We start from the raw sequence: 18,754 nt of genomic DNA, 5'->3' as shown, positions 1-18,754 counted from the left end.
AAAAAAAATCCTTGGGGGAGTTCTTGGAAAAAATCTCTGAAGGAATTAGAGGAGGAACCCCTGGAGTAATTCCTGGGAAAATTGGATAAGACCGAACAGGAAATCCTGTAGAAATTCCTGGAGAAATTTCTTGGATGAATTCTTATAGCAATCCCTGGAAAAATTACTGGGGAAACCTCCAGAGGAATTCCGGGAGGAATTGCTAGAAAAAATTTTGAAAAAATCCCTTGAAAAATTCCAGGAGGATTTCCTGGAGGAACCCTTGGATGAATTTCTGGAGAATTACCGAGAGGAATCTCTGGGAATATCCCTGAAGCAATTCCTGGATAAATCTCTGAAAGAATTCCTGGAGGAATGTCTGGAGGAATCCCTTGAAAATTCTGATAGTATTCCTGGAGAATTTCCTTTAAGAATCTCTGAAGAAATCCCTAAATTCTGGATAATTTCCTGGAGGAATTCCTAGAGGTATTCCTGTGATAATTGTCGGTGAAATCTCTAGAGAATTTCTTTGGAAGAATTACTGGATGAATTTCTAGAGGAATCTCCAGACAAATTCTTGTAGATTTCTATATCCGAAAAAAATCCCTTGAGAAATTCCTGGAGCAATCCTGGAAGGAATTCCAGAACGAATCCATGGGGAATCCACCCTTGAAGAAATTTGTGGAGAAATCCGGGAGAAGTACCTGGGGGAATCCCTGAAAAATTCCTGAAGGTATTCCATGAAGTTCTCCTTCTGGAAGAATTTCTGAAGAGATTCTTGAAGGATTTCCTGGAAGAATCATAAGAGAAACTTCAGAAGTATTTCCTGGAGGAATCCATAGGAAAACCCTTGGAGAAATTCGTGCAGAAATCTTGGAGGAATTCCTGAAGCAATTTCGGATGTAATTTCAGAAGAAATTCCTGGAGAAATACCCGGAGGAATCAATACAGGAAATGCTAACAAAATTTATGAAGGATGACTTGGGGTTATTCCTAGAGGAGTTCTTGGAGAAATTCCTGTATAAAATTCTGGAGGAATGCCTGGAGGAAATCGTAAAGGTATTCCTGTGGGAATAGCTGAAGGAATCCATGATGAAATTCCTGGAAGAATCTCCTAAGGAATTCTTGAAAGAATTACTGGATAAGTTTCAAGAGGAATCTTCAGAGGAATTCTGGGAGATTTATATTACTTTTCTATTTCTGAAACCATGAGAAAATCCTGGAGCATTTTCTGGCGGAATTTCTGGAGAAAGTCCTGAAATTCTCGGAGGAATTCCTGAAGGAATCCCTGGGGGAATCCTTGAAGAAATTTGTCAGGAAATCTCTGGAGGAATTACTTGAGAAATTTCTGGAGGAATATCTGGAGGTATCCCTGAAAAATTACTGGAGAATTTTATGCAAGAATTTCTGAAGAAACCCTTAAGGGATTTGCTGGAAGAACCCTTGGAGGAACTTCTGGGGGATTTCCTGGAGAAATCTTCGAAGGAATCCCTGGGAAAATTCCTAGAGAAATTCGTGGAGAAATCCCTGGAGGAATTCCTGAAACAATTCATGAAGGAATATCAGGAGAAATTCCTGGAAAAAGGTTTGGAGGAATCCCTGAAAAATTCCTGAGGATATTCCTGGAGAGTTTCCTGGAAAAACTTCTAAAAAAATTCCCAGAAGATTTTCTGGAAAAAATCCTGGAGAAATTGCTGACATAATTTTAAAAGGATATCCAGTTCACAACTCCCTGATTCCTTGAGTTATTACTGGATGAATTCCTGAAGCAATTCTTGGAGAATTTCCTGGAGGAGTTCCTGGAGGAATTTCAGGAGGTTTTCCTTTGAGAATTGCTGCAGGAATCCTTGAAGAAATTCCTAAAAGAATCTTTGGAGAAATTCTTGCAACGATTACTGGATGAATTTCTGGGGAAATCTCTAGAGGAACTCTGGGAGAAATTTCTGAAAAATTTTCGAAGGAATTTCTGAAGGAATCTTTGGAGAATTATTGGGGAAATTCGTGGAGAAATCCCTGGAAAAATTCCTGAAGGAGTTCCTGGAGGAATTTTTAGCAAAATTCCTAGAGGAATCCATGCCTAGAGGTAAATCCAATTTTTGGGGAATTCCTGAAAAAAATCTTGAAGAATTATTGAAAGAATCCCTGAAGGATTTCCTAGAGAAACTCCTGGATGAATTACTAACATAATTTATGATAGAATTCCTTGATTATTCTCTGGTGAAATTCCTGCAGGAATCCCTGAAGAAATTCCTGGAGAAATTCCTGTATGAAATCCTGAAGTAAAGCCTGCGTGGATTTCTGAAGGAATCCCAGGATAAAACAATCCCAGGAGGAACTCCTGGAACAACTCCTGGGGAATTCCTGGAGGAATTCCTGAAGCAGTTCCTGGAGGAATTCCTGGGGAAATCGCTGAAAAAAATCCTTGAGAAATCGCTGCAAGAATCCAAGGATGAATATGTGGAAGAATGCCTGGAAAATTTCCTGGAAGAATGCCTAGCAGAATTCCTAGTCGAATTATTGGAGGATTCCCTGAAGTAATTCCTGGAGAAATCTTTGGATGAATTCCTGTAGGAGTCTCTGGAAAAAATCATTAGAGGAATCCCTTGCAAATTTCTTGGATAAATTTCTGTAGGAATTCTTGGAAGAATCCCGGAAACAATTATTAGAGGTATCTCTGGAGGAATGCCTGGAGGAAGTCCTGAAGGAATGCATTGAGGAAAACCTGAAGAATTTCTTGGTGAAATATCTAAAAAAAATCCTGTCGGAATTCTTGGAGGGATCCCTGGAGGATATCGTAGAGGCATGCCTGCAGGAATTCCTGAAGGAATCTCCAGAAGAACTCCTGGAGAAATTTCTGGCGGAGTTTTTGGAGTAATCTCAAGATGAAATGAAATTCCTAGAGGAATTCCTGAAGAAATTCGTGGATGATTCTCTTGAGAACATCATAGAGCAATACTAGGAATAATTCCTGAAGAAACCGCAGATGGATTTCTTGGAGATATTCTGGAGGAATCCTCAGAAGAGTTCCTGAAGAAACTCCAGAAGGAATCCCGGAAGCAATTTTTGGAGGAATTCCTAAGGAAATGCCTAAACAGTTCCTGGAGGAAATACTGAATTATTTCCTGGAGGAGTTCCTCAAAGAATACAAGGAGGATTTCCTGAAGGAAACTTGAGAAGAGTTCCTTGGAGAATCTTTGTAAAATTTTTTAAAATAAGTTGTTCCAGAAAGAATCACAGAAGAAATTCCCGAGTTAAGCCCTGCAGATAATCTTGGAGGAATCCATGGAGGAATTCCTGGAGGATATCCTAGAGAAATGCCTGTAGGATTTACGGAGGAATCTCTGGAAATACTCCTGGTGGAATCTCTAGAAGAATTCCTGGAAGAGTTTCTGGAGTAATCCCTGAATGATTGTTTAGAGAAATCCCAGCAGCAATTCCCAGAGGAGTCCCTGAAATAATTCCTGGGGAAATCTCTGAAGAAATTCGTGGAGGAATCCCTCGAGAAATTTCTGTGGGAATCCCAGGAAGAATTCCTGAAGAAATTGCAGATGGAATCCTTGGAGAAATGCTGAAGGAATTCTAAGAAGAGTTATTGGAGGAACTCCTTGAGCAGTATTATTGGAGGAACTGCCTGTAGCAGTTCCTGAAGGAATCCCTGCAGGAGCTCCTGAAGAAATCCCAGGAGGAATCCCGGAAGCAATTCCTAGAGGCATTCCTAAAGCAATCCTTAAACAGTTCCTCCAGGGATACTGGATTAATTTCTGAAAGAATTTCAAGAGGAACTCCCTAAAAAGTGTTCCTGGGAAAATCGTTCATCGAGGAATTTTTAAATAATCCCTTGAGTTGTTTCTGAATGAAACACAGAAGAAATTCCCGGATGAATCCCTGGAGGAATTCTTGATGGAAAATATGGAGGAATTCCAGAAAAACTCCATGAGGAATCCAGGAAGCAATCCTATAAGGAATTCCTTAAGAAATCCCAGGAAAACTTTCTTAACAAATTACTGGAAAAATTTTTATTGAAAAAAAAAATATATAGGGGAATGCATGTCTGCAATAATTTTTTGTCGAATTATTGTTGGAATCTTTGGATGGACTCAAAAAAGAATGTTTTGTATACAATGTTTAAAGGAACTCCTGGATTTTTTAGCACATCTCTGATAGAATTTCCGGTAGGGAATTCTGGAAGATATTCCTGCTGAAATACTTCGAATTAATAAACATTTAATTATATCTCTAGTGCAGCGATCCTCAGGCCTACTTTTTTCAACTGTTTGTATTGCACTTCCCAGATCCATTTGTGAAATATTCAACCCGGTATTCTAGGTTATTTTGGGAGTAGAACAACCTTCATAAGAAACATTGCAAGAAATTCTATGGCAACATAGAGAACTCGGCATCACGTGCGGCCCGCGAGCCGCACTTTGGTGATCATTGCTCTAGTGGAATTTTTGAAGGAATATATGGAGAAATTCCTGAAGAAATCTCTGAAGGAACATTTGTAGAAATACCTAAAAGAATTTCTGTTGACATTTCTATGGGAATCATTAAAGAAATTCCTGGAGAAAACACTGGAATAATCACTGGGGGAATCTCTATAGATATCCCAGGATAATTTTCCGGAGGAATGTCTGATGTAACCTATAGAGGATCTCTTGAAAAATTCTCTGGAGCAATCAATGATGGAATCACTGAAGGCCGCTATGGAAAAATAAAACCTGGAGGAATCCTTACAGAAGTATTTATAAAAAAAAAATCTGAATTCACGAAGCAGAAACTCCTGGAAAGAATCCCTGAAGAAGTCCCTGAATAAATGAATAAAGCAATTTTTGAAGCCGTCCTTGAAAGTATTCGTAAAGAAATCCGAGGCATTTTGCTCTTAACATGACGTTTGTTTGAATTGAATACTAGTGAAAATTCGTGTTGCAGTAGCACAAAACTGCACTCTATAGCAGCATATGGTTCTACAAAGTCCTTCCTTTTCCCTACCGGAACCGGTTCCGGCATATCTGAAAAATTTGGTATGCTGTTTTTGTATTGCCATCACAAAATTTAGCCATTCAACCAAGCTTGTTATATGGTAACAAATCTCAGATAAGATTGAAGTGGTTCTCTTGGAGAAATATTTGGCGAAATTTCCTGTGGTTCTCGAGTAAAAAGGGTTGATAATTGTGGATAACCTAAAGTTTTAAAATATAAAATTTTTTGAGATTTTTTTCCTGGAACTCTGAATTATTGATAATTTTTTTTAAGTCTACAAACAAATCTACAAACAAATCAAGTCTACAAACAAACAAACAAATCATTTTTTCTTTAAGTCTACAAACAAACGACAGTTATGGGCATTTCAGACTATTCCTATAAGTATCCCATTCAACAACCAATTGAACTTTAATCCTTATCAAAATGCTAATTGACTTTATCTCTCTATTCCACAGCGCAATCTCTACACTACCGGTCGCATCCGCACTCGCAGCAGCACCTAAAGTATGTATCCCTTCTAGTGCTATCGTTGCTAGCGATAATTTCACTATCTCTGTAAAAGCCACACGACCCTCTCTCTATATAACCAAAAAGGACGGCGTGGGTGGTTGGCACGTGTTGATCGTTAGTTCGTTCTCGAACGCAAGCCAAAAAGCGCCCAAAAAATGAGGCAGCAAGCCAACACCAATCGAAGAGAACTGAAAACTAAACAAGTTAGAGTATGTACACAGAATGAAGCGTGATAGAGACCTCCTTAGAGCAAGAGAAAAAAAAACGAAGAAGACAAAATTCAAGTGGAAAGTTAGGAACGGGGAGAAGAGAAAACTATCGGAAAACTCAAGTTGTTAATTTTTTAGAAGCAATTTCCGTTGATCCCTCATATAATGTATAGTGTGATGATGGCGCGTTAGAGGATGGAGGAAAGTACTTGAAATTCGTTCACTATTGTATCGTTACTATCAAAAGCACTCGCACACACAAAAACACACACCCTACATGGCTGGGAGGAGGGGGTGTATGTGGGTTCGCAATTTTCACCACTCTCACACACCCCCTCTCGCTCGCCGCCATTGCACTCACTAATGGACATAAACTTGTACAGCAAAAGTCGGGACGGGCCGAACCGAGCGAAACCTTTGTAAATAGCTATAGAATAAAAAGATGCTCGGAGCAAGCAGTTTCCAAAACGTAAAAGTCAAAGAAGGCAGAATCAGCAGCAGCAACAAACGGCACCCAACAACTCCACATGTTACTCTAGTTATAGAAGCTCCTCGTTTCTCCTTTTATCTCGTGTTGTTCCTTTATTTTTTCGGCGTAAGATAAAGATAAACTAATCCTATTTAGCGTTTAAGGCGAAACGCTGCACTGCTGTGAGTCGGAGGAGCGACAGGGCGAGAAGCGAAAAGAAAAACAAAAACGATCATAAGATTGGGTGAGATATGAGAAATAGGACAAAAGTTAGATAGTTTTTATAAATATTTTTGTAACGTTTAGTTAACAGCAGCGCGTGTTTATACCAGAGCAGCAAGATGCGAGCAAACGAGAGTGAGAGGGACGAAGCCGACATGGAGAAAAGAAAAGGAAAACTGAATGGCGAACGCGTCAGCAACAGAGATAGACAGCGACACGAAGGACTTGTGCTGGTGCACAAGGTTGCCAGGGAACCAGGGAAGGTGGGGATGGGGAAAGGAGGTTGTGCTGGGGATAAGCCCGTTTCTGAGACGAGAAAAACAGCGCGAAAGTTAAACAATTGCAAATCAAAGTCAAACTCTCTGTCAGCACTCTGCAGTTGGGGTGTTATGGGGTGAAGAAATGGAATAAGGGTAATAATGGAGAAGCATTCAACACTAGTGAGGAACATTGATATATGTTGCCTTCTACCGGCATTTACCAGATTTGCTGGTGTGTCTGAAACAAACTAATAAATTTAAATTAGAAGGCACGGAATGTTGCTGTTGTTAGATGGCAAATTGGGAGGTAAATTGTGAAAAATAAAAATCGTGTTCCGATGGGACTCGAAACCACGACTCCATATTCGCTTGACCTGTGCTTGAACCAACTGTGCCACAGATCAGTTAATGATTCTGTGGAGTAGAAAGCCAAACAGACTCCTAGTTCACACAATGAACACTTCCTTTTTCACATATCCATCTCTCTTAACCTTTTGGAGCCGATTTATTGCCGCTGTCGACGCAACCTCGCTGGTATAGAACACGTTTGTTATGCTCGGTTTCATCGCCGGGGTCATATATGACCCCTCCGGCTCCAAAGAGTTGAGGCGAAACTGGAAGCATTTTCTCATTTTTTTCGATTTTTGATTTTTTATTAAATAACGAAGCAATATTTTCAAAACCGGTTTTCGTACACATGTAGAGTATGGATCAAGGAACCTTCTGATTTTTTTTTGAGGTGGAAAATGTTTTCCATTTTTGCAAAAACCAGTTTTTGGTGAAATTTTGTTCAAAAATGGTTTCTGCAAAAACGAAAAACATTTTCCACTACAAAAAAAATCATAAGATATCTTGATCCATACTCTACATGTGCACAAACGATTTTGAAAATATTGCTTCGTTATTTAATAAAAAATCAAACACCAAAAAGTGAGGAAATGCTTCCAGTTTCGCCTTAAGGCTTAAAAACCAATTTTCAAAACACCGGTGCTTGTGCCAATGCACACTAACTACAAGTGACAGCAAATTATTTTCATCGCTATTTCTCCCAAATCTTCTCCATTATACTAGTGAAGATTTGTCAGATTTCACGAAAAAGCTGCACCAAGAGTTTTCTCAAATTTCCTCCCAGATTTGCTGCGAGACTTCTTTTTTTCTCCTACATTCACGGCGTGGAGAGTTGCTTTCACAGCTCGCTCACGAGTTAAGCATGCGTGTGCGACCCTTATGATATTCGGCAAACTTTCAGATAAAACTACAAGGTAAAAGTCATCCATACATTGTTTTTTGATAGCATGCTCATGAACTGAGATAGTAGCAAGTGAATGTAACTCTTTGCAAATGGTGAATGCCATCCCTGCTCACAATTCAGCATTCATTGTTACTTGGATTTTCCCGGGAAAGCTTTCCTACAGCTTCTCCATTTCTTCCTAGATTTTTGTGAGACTTTGGCATTGCGACTTCTTCTGGAGATTTTTCTCTAAGAAATTTCCGGGTTTATGTTGGAGTTTCGCGTCGGATTTTTGCCGCTGTTATGCTACGGAAACGGCGAAGCAGTCTCGAGGAAATCAAACGGTGTTTTTTTTATATTGCCCAACGTTCAGACCTCTATTTTGGTCTTCTTCAGGAGGATTATCGGCATTATCGTTTTTTATTAAGTGCTTTACATAAACTGTTAATGTCTGGTTAACTAGTTGGTATATTTAGGTGGTAAATTAGTAATTTGATTAGCTATTTTTCAAAAAGGGGGTTCCAATGGGCTTCAGGGGCGTTTTAAGGGTTTATTTCAGGGATTTGAGGGCCCTTTTAAGGGCGTTTTCAAGGTTTTGTTGGCGCTTCAATGGGATTGCGGGGAATCCAGGGGCATATCAATAGTTTTAAGGGGGTTTCAGGGATATTTCAAGGGGCTTTAAGGGCAATTCGAGGGATCTTGGGAGCCTTAAAAGGGCGTTGCAAGGGGTTTAAGAGTCGCTTCAAGGTATTTCAGAGTAATATCAGAGTCATTTAAGAGAGTTTCAGGGTGTTTCAGGAACATTTTAAGGGTGTTCCTAGAGGTTTTTGGGGCATTGTATAGCATTCCAGGGGCGCTTCAAGAGTTTTTCAGGTGCGTTTCAGGGGGTTTGTAGACCCTATGAAAGGCGTCTGAAGGGGTTTCAGAGGCATTTATAAATGATTATGATGATTTCGAGGGCGTTCCATCGGGATCACGGAGGTTTCAGGGGCGTTTCGAGGTGTTTCAAGGGTTAAATCACCTTTCAACCCACCGGTGTATCAGCTTCAGGGGCGTTTAAAAAGACATTGTGATGAGGTCTCTAAAAATCCTCTGAAACTTCCTGAAATGCCTCCCAGACAACTCCCTCCCCCCCTCAAACCACCACGGACCCCTTGTAACGCACCATTTAACGCTACCACAACGCCACTGAACCCCGCCGAAAAAGCTATGTAAATTTTTGAAATGCCTCTAAATTCCCCCTAAAACCCCTTGGACCCTATGTAACGCACCTGAGAGGCTCAGGAACACCCGAAAACTCCTCCCTAACGCTTCAGTAACGCCTTTGGATCCGGCCAAAAATGCTCTGAAACTCCCGGAAAACCTTTAAAATCCCCTCGCACTCCATGTAAAGCACTTGAGACGCCCCGAAACCTCCGGAAACTCCAACGTTTTTTTTTAAATTTATTTTTATTCGTGAATTTTAACTTAGGCTAATTCTTCACACTCCAACGTAAATCTTCCGTAACGCCGCTGAATACCGTCGAAAATGCCCTGTCTCCTCGGATCCCATGTATCGCATCTGAGACCCTCCGAAACCCTCGAAACCACACTCGCAACGCCTCTGACTCCGTAATGCTCTAAAACTTCCTTGATTGTCTCCAAAACCCCCTCAAGACCCATTCGGACCCCATGTAACGCACGTGAGACCTTCGGAAACCCACGAAATCGTACCTGTTACGCATACAAAACCCGTTGAAAGTTCTCGGAAATTCTCTGGGACCCTCACACCCAACCATGAGAAGTATAAATGCAATCTAGCTACAGGTTTAGTCATATTTAAGCTCCAAACAAATTGTAAAACACAAAAATGTCCGAAACGCCAATAAAAGTGAGTTTTTAGATCATTGAACACACAAAAAATATTTCTATTAAATAAAATTATATAAGATAATGATAAAACCAAGGCTAAATGGCGTGTTTAGGACATTTTTGTGTTTTACAATTTGTTTGGAGCTTAAATATGACTAAACCTGTAACTAGATTGCATTTATACTTCTCATGGTTCCCTTGGCAACATACAACATGGTAAAATATGTGCAAAAATGTTGTACTAATTCACACAAAACAGTAAACTTTGAACGCTATTTAAAAAAAATCATCAAATATCATGTCGGTGAAAAAAATTTACATGAAAGCTTATGTATTTTTTAGGTGATCGCCAATGAAAAAACTTGCCCGAACTTGCCCGACTGCAAGAACGTCCTATATACATTTTGCGTGATTTTCAGGAACTTTCTATGAAAAATCAATGTATATTTTGTTTTTTCCAACAAATTTATTTTACATATGTTTTATTTTAGTATTTTTCATTATTATAACTCGAAAACGGACATTAAATTTGTTTACAAACGTAATATAATGAAAAAACTCGATTTTAGGTAGGTATTTTTTAAAACGACTAATATCTCAAGAACAGTAGGCTTTGGAAATTTGACGTCTTCGGCAAACTTTTTTAGCATAAATAGCCGAACAACTTTGCCGAAGACACCATACCGCTAAAATGAAAGATGGCCAAAATGACTTATAGGGCTTTTATGCGAATAACGTAAGAAAAATATGCTACCGTTCATAATATCGACCTTGTTCATAGAAATATTTTCTCTGAAGACACCAAGTGCGTATCTCGACATCTCGACGAGCTAGAGGTTTTTTCCGTGTATTTTCAATCCTGCCCCAGTGTACGCCCTTGCTCTCCTCTATAACACCCACTTGCCATTGTTGAAATAGTTCTGGTCATTATAAAATATTCTTAGGCTCTATATTGGCTCTGAGTAGCTTTCCCTCATTTCATGCAGGGCATAAAAAAGTTCATAAATTGAAAATCTTTAAAAATAACATGCATGAAAAGAGGTTTTAGTGTACCCAGGATTTCTCCCAAGCGTAATTCCGAAATATTCCAGCTTTTCTCCGAGTTTTCCCCGAAATTCCTCTTGTTATTGCTTCATAGTTCTAAATGTACTTTCTCGCGAGGATCAGGATTTCTACCAGCATTTTTCGTTAATTTCTTATTAACATGAAATTTGTAGGCCATCTCAGGAGGTATTCTGAGACAAACTCCTGAAAAATCCTGACAATAACTCCCACAGTATCCAAGGAAATACCGGAAAATTTTCGATAGGGATTCTGGGAAGTACACTATGAGAAATCCTGGGAAAAATCTCCAAGATAAATCTCAGAACGATCACAGCAAGCAATCTAGGAAACAACTACGCGAAAAAGTTTTAACAAACATTATTGTAAAACAATCACGGGAAGAACTCCATGAGAAGTCATCACAATAACTCCTGTAGACATCCCAAAGAGAACTCTGAATAAATCCCGGTAGAAATTTTGGGAGAAGTTCCAACATAGCCGGGGCCCGTAGCGTAGTGGCTACACGTTCACTTCATAAGCTGATGGTCATGGGTTCGATCCCAGCCCCGGCACTTGCAATTTTTCGTCAGTTGCTCTCCCCCCCCCGAGAGCAGCTGACACCTGACCAGGGATGCCATATATACAGATTTATCTGTATTATACAGATTTTTGAGCATCCGTACAGATTTCGTTTTATATGAAATACAGATTTTTGAACAAGAGGGGCCATTTTATTTTTGTATGAGATACAGATTTTTCACCAAAATTTTGTATGGGATACAGATTTTCGGAAATAGTGATACAGATTTTTCAAAAAATCATCTGGCATCTCTGCACCTGACCCTCTTCTGAGCATATGCTCTAACGGACCTGGAAACTTGGGTATCGGCTAACGGCAACTCATAATGAACCCCCAATCGGACTGGATAAGGAACAAGAGCCACGCATCAACATCCTCTCGTGCTCATCGTTCTACCCATGGACGGGGTAGAAAGTGACAGCAGCGCAACGGCGACCAGTTCCGGTATAGTACAATTAAGATAGAAAACATTTTCGGCGCTGTACAAAGTGTAAGTGCAGCCGCCAATTGGAATCGCTCACGCAGTGCCCTAGTGGACAAAAGAGCTGTAAATTAGGTTAAGTGGTTGAAGGATAAAAAATGTCCCAACATAACATCCTGGATATCTTCGGAGTGAAACCGAATGAATATTTTTAAAATAAGTTTAGGGACAAACTCCGAATAGAATCTTGAGGAATACTTCTTAAGAAATCCCGCGAGAACCCTTGAGAAGAATTCAGGAAGAAACTCTAGAAGATAGATCACGATAATTTCTTGAAAACAATTACCCGATTAACTCCGGAAGGAATCCTGTATTTTGATGACCAATAAGGCTTGTATGGGTATTGGGAACCGCCATAAAACCTAAAACCTTTTATTTTGGTTTTATGATGGTTTCAAAAACCTCTTCTAATCTATTTGACTAAAAAATGCAACTTGGGCTGTAATAATCCTGGGGGGAAATTTGGTTCAAGTGCCTGGAATGACTCTCATTGAAATTCTGGGAAAATAGTAAGAAAATCTCTGGCACAAAAACCGGAAGCACTCCTTAAAAAATCCAGGGAGGAACTTTGAAAAAAAAAACTACTAAACTAAAAAATAATAATAAAAAAAACCAGAGAAATTCTAGGATGAATCACGTGACAAACACCTGTAATTACTTGCATAACTTTGAGACAATAGTACTGGACAGAATAAAGTACGCATTACCAGTTTTTCATCCTCTCCTCTTCTTGGCGTAACGTCCTCATTGGGACAAAGCCTGCTTCTCAGCTTAGTGTTCTATGAGCACTTCCACAGTTATTAACTGAGAGCTTCCTCTGCCAATGACCATTTTGCATGTGTATATCGTGTGGCAGGCACGAAGATACTCTATGCCCAAGGAAGTCAAGGAAATTTCCTTTACGAAAAGATCCTGGACCGACCGGGAATCGAACCCGTCACCCTCAGCATGGTCATGCTGAATACCCGTGCGTTTACCGCCTCGGCTATATGGGCCCCAGTTTTTCATACGAAATGCAAATGTTTGGGGGGCTGCATAGCAACTTCTAATGCACCGATTGATCTGAAATTTCGGAATCCAAAATCGAAATTTTTCGATTTTTCTTGAAATGAGAGATTCAGGGGGTCCCAAGGAGTTTCCGTGGGGTACCAGGAGATCTCAGGGGAGTTTTCGAGGGTCTGAGGGTGTTTCGAAAGCATTGCAGAGAGTTTTAGAGGATTTTCGACTGTAACCATCGGCGGCCAGGGGCGATTATAGGAGTGAGGAGGGGGCTTACAGGGGTGCTTCAGAGGATCCCAAGGGGTTTCAGGGGGATACCAGGTGATCTCCGGGACGTTTCCAGGGTGTTCGAAGAGATATGAGGTCGCAGTGGTCTTCTCACGTGGTCTCAGGTGGCCTCAGGTGCGCTTGAGGGGGTCACAGGGGAGTTTCAAGGGGATCTCAGGGGGGGCTCTAGGGGGCCGTAGCAACGCTTCAAATGGTCTCAGTGGTTCCAGGGAACTTCGAGAGGGTTTCAGGGGCAATTCATAGAGCTTCAAGGGGGTACCAGAAGATCTCAGGGGCGTTTCAAGGGTGTCCCAGGGGGTACCATGGGGTCTCACAGGCCTTCAAGGGATCTCAGGTTCGTATCAGGTGCAAATAAGGGGATCTCAGCGGCGTTTCAGGGAGTTTTAGAGGGTGCCAGGAGATCTCAGGGGCGTTTTCAGGGGGACCCAAGGGGTTTCATGGGAATATCAGGAGATCTTAGGGGGGGCAGGATATCTCAGGGGCGATTCGAAAGCAATGAAAAAAAAACCTTGAACGACACTCGGTGAAAATCGATGACGTAATTTTGGAAAGTATTAATGAATGAATCTCGGAAAGCTAATGAAAGAATCATGAGCGAAACTCCTGGATCAAATCTTAGAAAAGTACTTGATGATTTTTTGAGGAAATCCCGGGAAACATAAATGAAGAAGAACAAACTTTTAACGGAATTGAAGAAAAAAATCCTGGAGACTTCCTCGATAGAATCCTGGAGGAAGCTCTGAACGGATCGCCCATGAGGAGTTTGCTAATGTTGTTGTTGTTGTTTATCGATTTAATCTTTACCGCCTGAGGCGGCCTTCGATTGGAGTCTCCTAATGAATCCCGAGTATAGTCAATGAAAAAAAAAAAAAAAAAAACAATCAAAAATCTCGGAAAGAGTCCTAAAAAGGAACCCCTTGGAAAATCACTGAAGGAAGTAACTGAAAGAATCCCGGTGGAAATAAATGAAGAAATCCCGCGATGAATCTCTGAAGAAACACCGCAAGGGTTCCCTGATGGAATCGCGGGAGATATCCCTAGATGAAGTCTGTAGAAAACGTTGAAGAACTCTCGAGATGAATCCTTCTGAGGATACCAGGAGGAACCTATGTAAGAATCTCGGGAGGAATTCCTGGAGGAATACATAGAAAAATACTTGAGGGAATTCCAGGAAGAAACACTAGAGGAATATGTACTGGGAGGAACTCCCTGAAGCAATCTTAGGATTTCTCACTACAGGATTCTCGAAAAGATTTAGAAGATGAAATGTAGTAGGAATCCTAGGAGAAATTCATGTAGAATAGACACATTGATGACACCTGGATCCATCTCGCAAAACAATTGAATCTCTTCACTTCAGAGAATAAATATTGAAGCTGACACAAACCGTGTACGTGCATGATAAAAGAAGGAGGAAAAATGCTGCAAGTTCTCTGATTTCATCACCAATATCTTCGTTCTCAACGCCGTCAGTGACAGCAATAATAAAATGACCCCACTTTCGTTGCAGTCGCGTCGTCTCATTCTTTTAACTTGGACACGATGACATGACGCCTTCCAGCGTAGAGCTCTGAAGTAGCACTTACAGTTGGGGTAAAATGGCCACCCTTATTAAATGATTCGATCTTGAAAATTGATCTTTTTTCTCAGGATTTTAGCTTGAACAGCATTTTGTAATTATTATTCTGACAGAGGTTTTACGATTATCTTTTTTTAGTATGATGTCAGTGCTTCTTCCTACACTTGTTTGAAAAAGTTTGCAATTGGTGCATTTTCCCCCAATCTTCTCATGTTTTTCTTTATCTTTCCATTCGGTTTTGCACGAGGCGAGACTCGGAGCGAATAAAAAACCAAGGTTTCATTTTCATTTATATTTTCCTACTTCTTCGCCCGACCCCCACAATGCAATGTGCTAACCAAACCACTTTTTATCCCAGTGCACATTTCCGAGAAAATCTGGTTCTGAATTAAAGCATTGCGCATTACGAATGAAAGAAACTGGGTGGGTACCTACTCTTACGCCATTATCCACACAATCGGATTTCTTGGCTTCTTGACTTTTGCTATAGCTGGTTGGTTGGTGGGGTAACCTGTTTCTTTGCTGTGTTCTCGGCAGATTCTATTCCTCATAGCATAATAAGATCTGTTCGCCTTTAAAGTTTTAGAAAAGAGAATCCGTCGCTTTTTTAAATTCTGGGAGATCATGATGAAAGAAGACTCTCATAGCTCATCGAAGTGATTGTTCTGGAAGAGGTCTGCACAACCTCAGAAAGAAGCTTTCAGAGCTTCCGAAAGAGGCTTTCTGAGCTTCTTAAAGAGGTTTCCAGAGCTTCTGAAAGAGGCTTTCAGGGCTTCTGAAAGAGGCTTTCGAAGCTTTTGAAAGAGACTTTCAAAACATTTGAAAGAGATTTTCAAAGCTTCTGAAAGAGGCTTTCAGAGCTTCTGAAAGAGGCTCTTCGAGCTTCTGAAAGAGGCTCTTCGAGCTTCTGAAAGAGGCTCTCCGAGCTTCTGAAAGAGGCTCTCAGAGCTTCTGAAAGAGACTCTCAGAGCTTCTGAAAGAGGCTCTCAGAGCTTCTGAAGAGGCTCTCAGAGCTTCTGAAAGAGGCTCTCAGAGCTTCTGAAAGAGGCTCTCAGAGCTTCCGAAAGAGGCTCTCAGAGCTTCTGAAAGAGGCTCTCAGAGCTTCTGAAAGAGGCTCTCAGAGCTTCTGAAAGAGGCTCTCAGAGCTTCTGAAAGAGGCTCTCAGAGCTTCTGAAAGAGGCTCTCAGAGCTTCTGAAAGAGGCTCTCAGAGCTTCTGAAAGAGGCTCTCAGAGCTTCTGAAAGAGGCTCTCAGAGCTTCTGAAAGAGGCTCTCAGAGCTTCTGAAAGAGGCTCTCAGAGCTTCTGAAAGAGGCTCTCAGAGCTTCTGAAAGAGGCTCTCAGAGCTTCTGAAAGAGGCTCTCAGAGCTTCTGAAAGAGGCTCTCGGAGCTTCTGAAAGAGGCTCTCAGAGCTTCTGAAGGAGAACTTCTGAGTGACTTTATGTACTTCTGCAAAGGCTTTTCAGAGCTTCTGAAAGAGTATTTCGGAGCTTCTGAAAGAGGCTTTCAGAGCTTCTGAAAAAGGTTTTTGAAGCCTCTAAAAGAGGCTTTCAGAGCTTCTGAAAGATACTCTCTGAGCTTTGAAAGAGGCTTTCAGAACTTCTGAAATAGGCTTTCAGAGCTTCTGAAAGAGGCTTTCAGAGCTTCTGAAAGAGGCTTTTAGAGCTTTTGAAAGAGGCCTTGAGAATTTCTGAGGAAAGCTTTTAGAACTTCTGAAAGAGGCTTTCAGAGATTCTCAAGGAGGTTTTCAGAGCTTCTGAAAGAGGCTTTCAGAGCTTCTCAAAGATGCTTTCAGAACTTGTCGACGAGGCTTTCGAAGCTCCTGAAAGAAGCTTTCAGAGCTTCAGGAAGAGGCTTTCAGAGCTTCTGAAAGAGGCTTCCAGAGCTTCTGAAAGAGGCTTTTCAGAGCTTCTGAAAGAGGCTTCCAGAGCTTCTGAAAGAGGCTTTCAGAGCTTCTGAAAGAGGCTTTCAGAGCTTATGGTAGAGGCTTTCAGAGCTTCTGAAAGAGGCTTTCAGAGCTTCTAAAAGTGTCATTCAGAGCTTCTGAAAGAGGCTTTCAGAGCTTCTGAAAAAGACTTTCGGAGCTTCTGAAAGAGACTTTCAGAGCTTCTGAAAGTGGTCTTCGAAGCTTCTGGAAAAAGCTTCCAGAGCTTCTAAAAAAAGCTTCCAGAGCATCTGAAGGAGGCTTTCAGAGCTTTTGAAAGAGGTTTCCAGAGATTTTGAAAGAAGCTTCCAGAGCTTCTGAAAGAGGCTTCCAGAGTTTCTGGAAGAATCTAACAGAGGTTCTGAAGAAGACTTCCAGAGCTTTAAGAATAGGCTTTCAGAACTTCTGAAAGGGGCTTTCAGAACTTTTTACGAAGGCTTTCGGAGCTTCAGGAGAGGCTTTCAAAGCTACTAAAAAGGCTTTTATAGCTTCCGAGAGCTTCTGAAGGAGGCTTCTGATATAGGCTTTCAGAACTTCTGAAAGAGGCTTTCTGAGCTTAGAAGCTTCAGGCTTTCAGAACTGAAAAAGGCTTTCAGAGCTTCTGAGCGAGGCTGGCGAAGCTTCTGAAAGAGGCTTCAAGAGCTTTCAAATAAGTCTTTCATTTCTTTTGAAAAAGGAGCTCAGAGCTTCTGAAAGAGGAATTAAGAGCTCCTGAAAGAGGTTTTCAGAATTTCTGGAAAAGGCATTCAGAGCTTCTGAAAAAGGCTTTCAAGAGCTTCTGAAAGAGGCTTTCAGAGCTTCTGAAAGAGGCTTTCAGAGCTTCTGAAAGAGGCTTCCAGAGCTTCTGATAGAGGCTTTCAGAGCTTCTGAAAGAGGCTTTCAGAATTTTTGGAAGAGACATTCAGAGCTTCTGAAAGAGGCTTTTAGAGCTCCTGGAAGAGGCTTTCAGAGCTTATGGTAGAGGCTTTCAGAGCTTCTTAAAGAGGCTTTCAGAGCTTCTAAAAGTGGCATTCAGAGCTACTGAAAGAGGCTTTCAGAGTTTCTGAAAGAGACTTTCGGAGCTTCTGAAAGAGGCTTTCAGAGCTTCTGAAAGAGGTCTTCGAAGCTTCTGAAAAAAGCTTCCAGAGCTTCTAAAAGAAGCTTCCAGAGCATCTGAAGGAGGCTTTCAGAGCTTTTGAAAGAGGTTTCCAGAGATTTTGAAAGAGGCTTCCAAAGCTTCTGAAAGAGGCTTCCAGAGTTTCTGAAAGAATCTAGCAGAGATTCTGAAGAAGACTTTCAGAGGAGGCTTTCAGAGCTTTAAGAAGATGCTTCAGAAAGGGGCTTTCAGAACTTCTTACGAAGGCTTTTGGAGCTGCAGGAAGAGGCTTTCAAAGCTACTCAAAAGGCTTCCATAGCTTCCAAGAGGCTTTCAGGTCTTCTGTAAAAAGTTTTCAGAGCTTCCATAAGTTTTCCAGAGTTTCTGGAATAGTTTTCTTCTTAACTTACAAATAAGATTTTTTAGTTCATGATTCGCAATTGTTTAACTAGTGTGAAAACATAACCTCTTTTTCTCCACCTCCGGATTCTATGACCGTTGTCTATTTTTATTTTCAAGCAGTTTTCATGAGAAGCAGTAAATAGTTAATCGCTGTTATCGTAAAATACTGTCAGGTACTCTTTAACACACGAAAACTCTCACACATACATCTACACACACACACATCCATACAGTAGGCTCTGAATGAGATCACGGGCGATGCGAGCGAATGTGAAAGATACATAAAACGAGGCCTTATAATTTGTACATTGAGTATGAAATTGACGAAACAAACAAGAAACAAAATAAAACAAATAAAAAAAAAGATGTTGAATCAAACAACAAGAAATAGATGAAGTAAAATGTGCAAATATTAATCGTGAACTTGTAGTAGCGGAACGAAACCAAAAATTACTATACCACTTAGCGAAACGGGCAGGGGTGTGACGGTGACAACGATAGAATTGTACGATGGACGCTATACAGAGAATGTATAATAAAAACAGAAAGAACTTCAGGCAATCTCGGAGATTCTTTGGTCGATCCACTTTAAGCTTACGGAATTGTTCGAAGTCGAGGTCATCGTCGATATGTTATAGCAGATTGAAGGTAAACGAAGCACTTACAATGTC

General features: G+C 40.8%; 1 protein-coding gene across 1 annotated transcript in view; it reads left to right on the top strand.

Annotated features, from left to right (window-relative positions):
- LOC109622458 (uncharacterized) overlaps positions 1 to 7,318 on the top strand; it is a 120,936-nt gene extending 113,618 nt beyond the window's left edge. The window contains exon 6 of the mRNA XM_062844920.1: positions 5,418 to 7,318. Coding sequence (XP_062700904.1) covers positions 5,418 to 5,521 — 104 coding nt within the window. The 3' untranslated portion in view covers positions 5,522 to 7,318. The remainder of the gene's footprint in view (positions 1 to 5,417) is intronic.
- Positions 7,319 to 18,754: the final 11,436 nt, after the last annotated feature.

The sequence above is a fragment of the Aedes albopictus genome, chromosome 1, assembly GCF_035046485.1.
Source record: "Aedes albopictus strain Foshan chromosome 1, AalbF5, whole genome shotgun sequence".
Taxonomy (NCBI): Eukaryota; Metazoa; Arthropoda; class Insecta; order Diptera; family Culicidae; genus Aedes; species Aedes albopictus.
The sequence above is the reverse complement of the archived record's forward strand: the minus strand, read 5'-3'. Positions and strand labels throughout refer to the sequence as shown.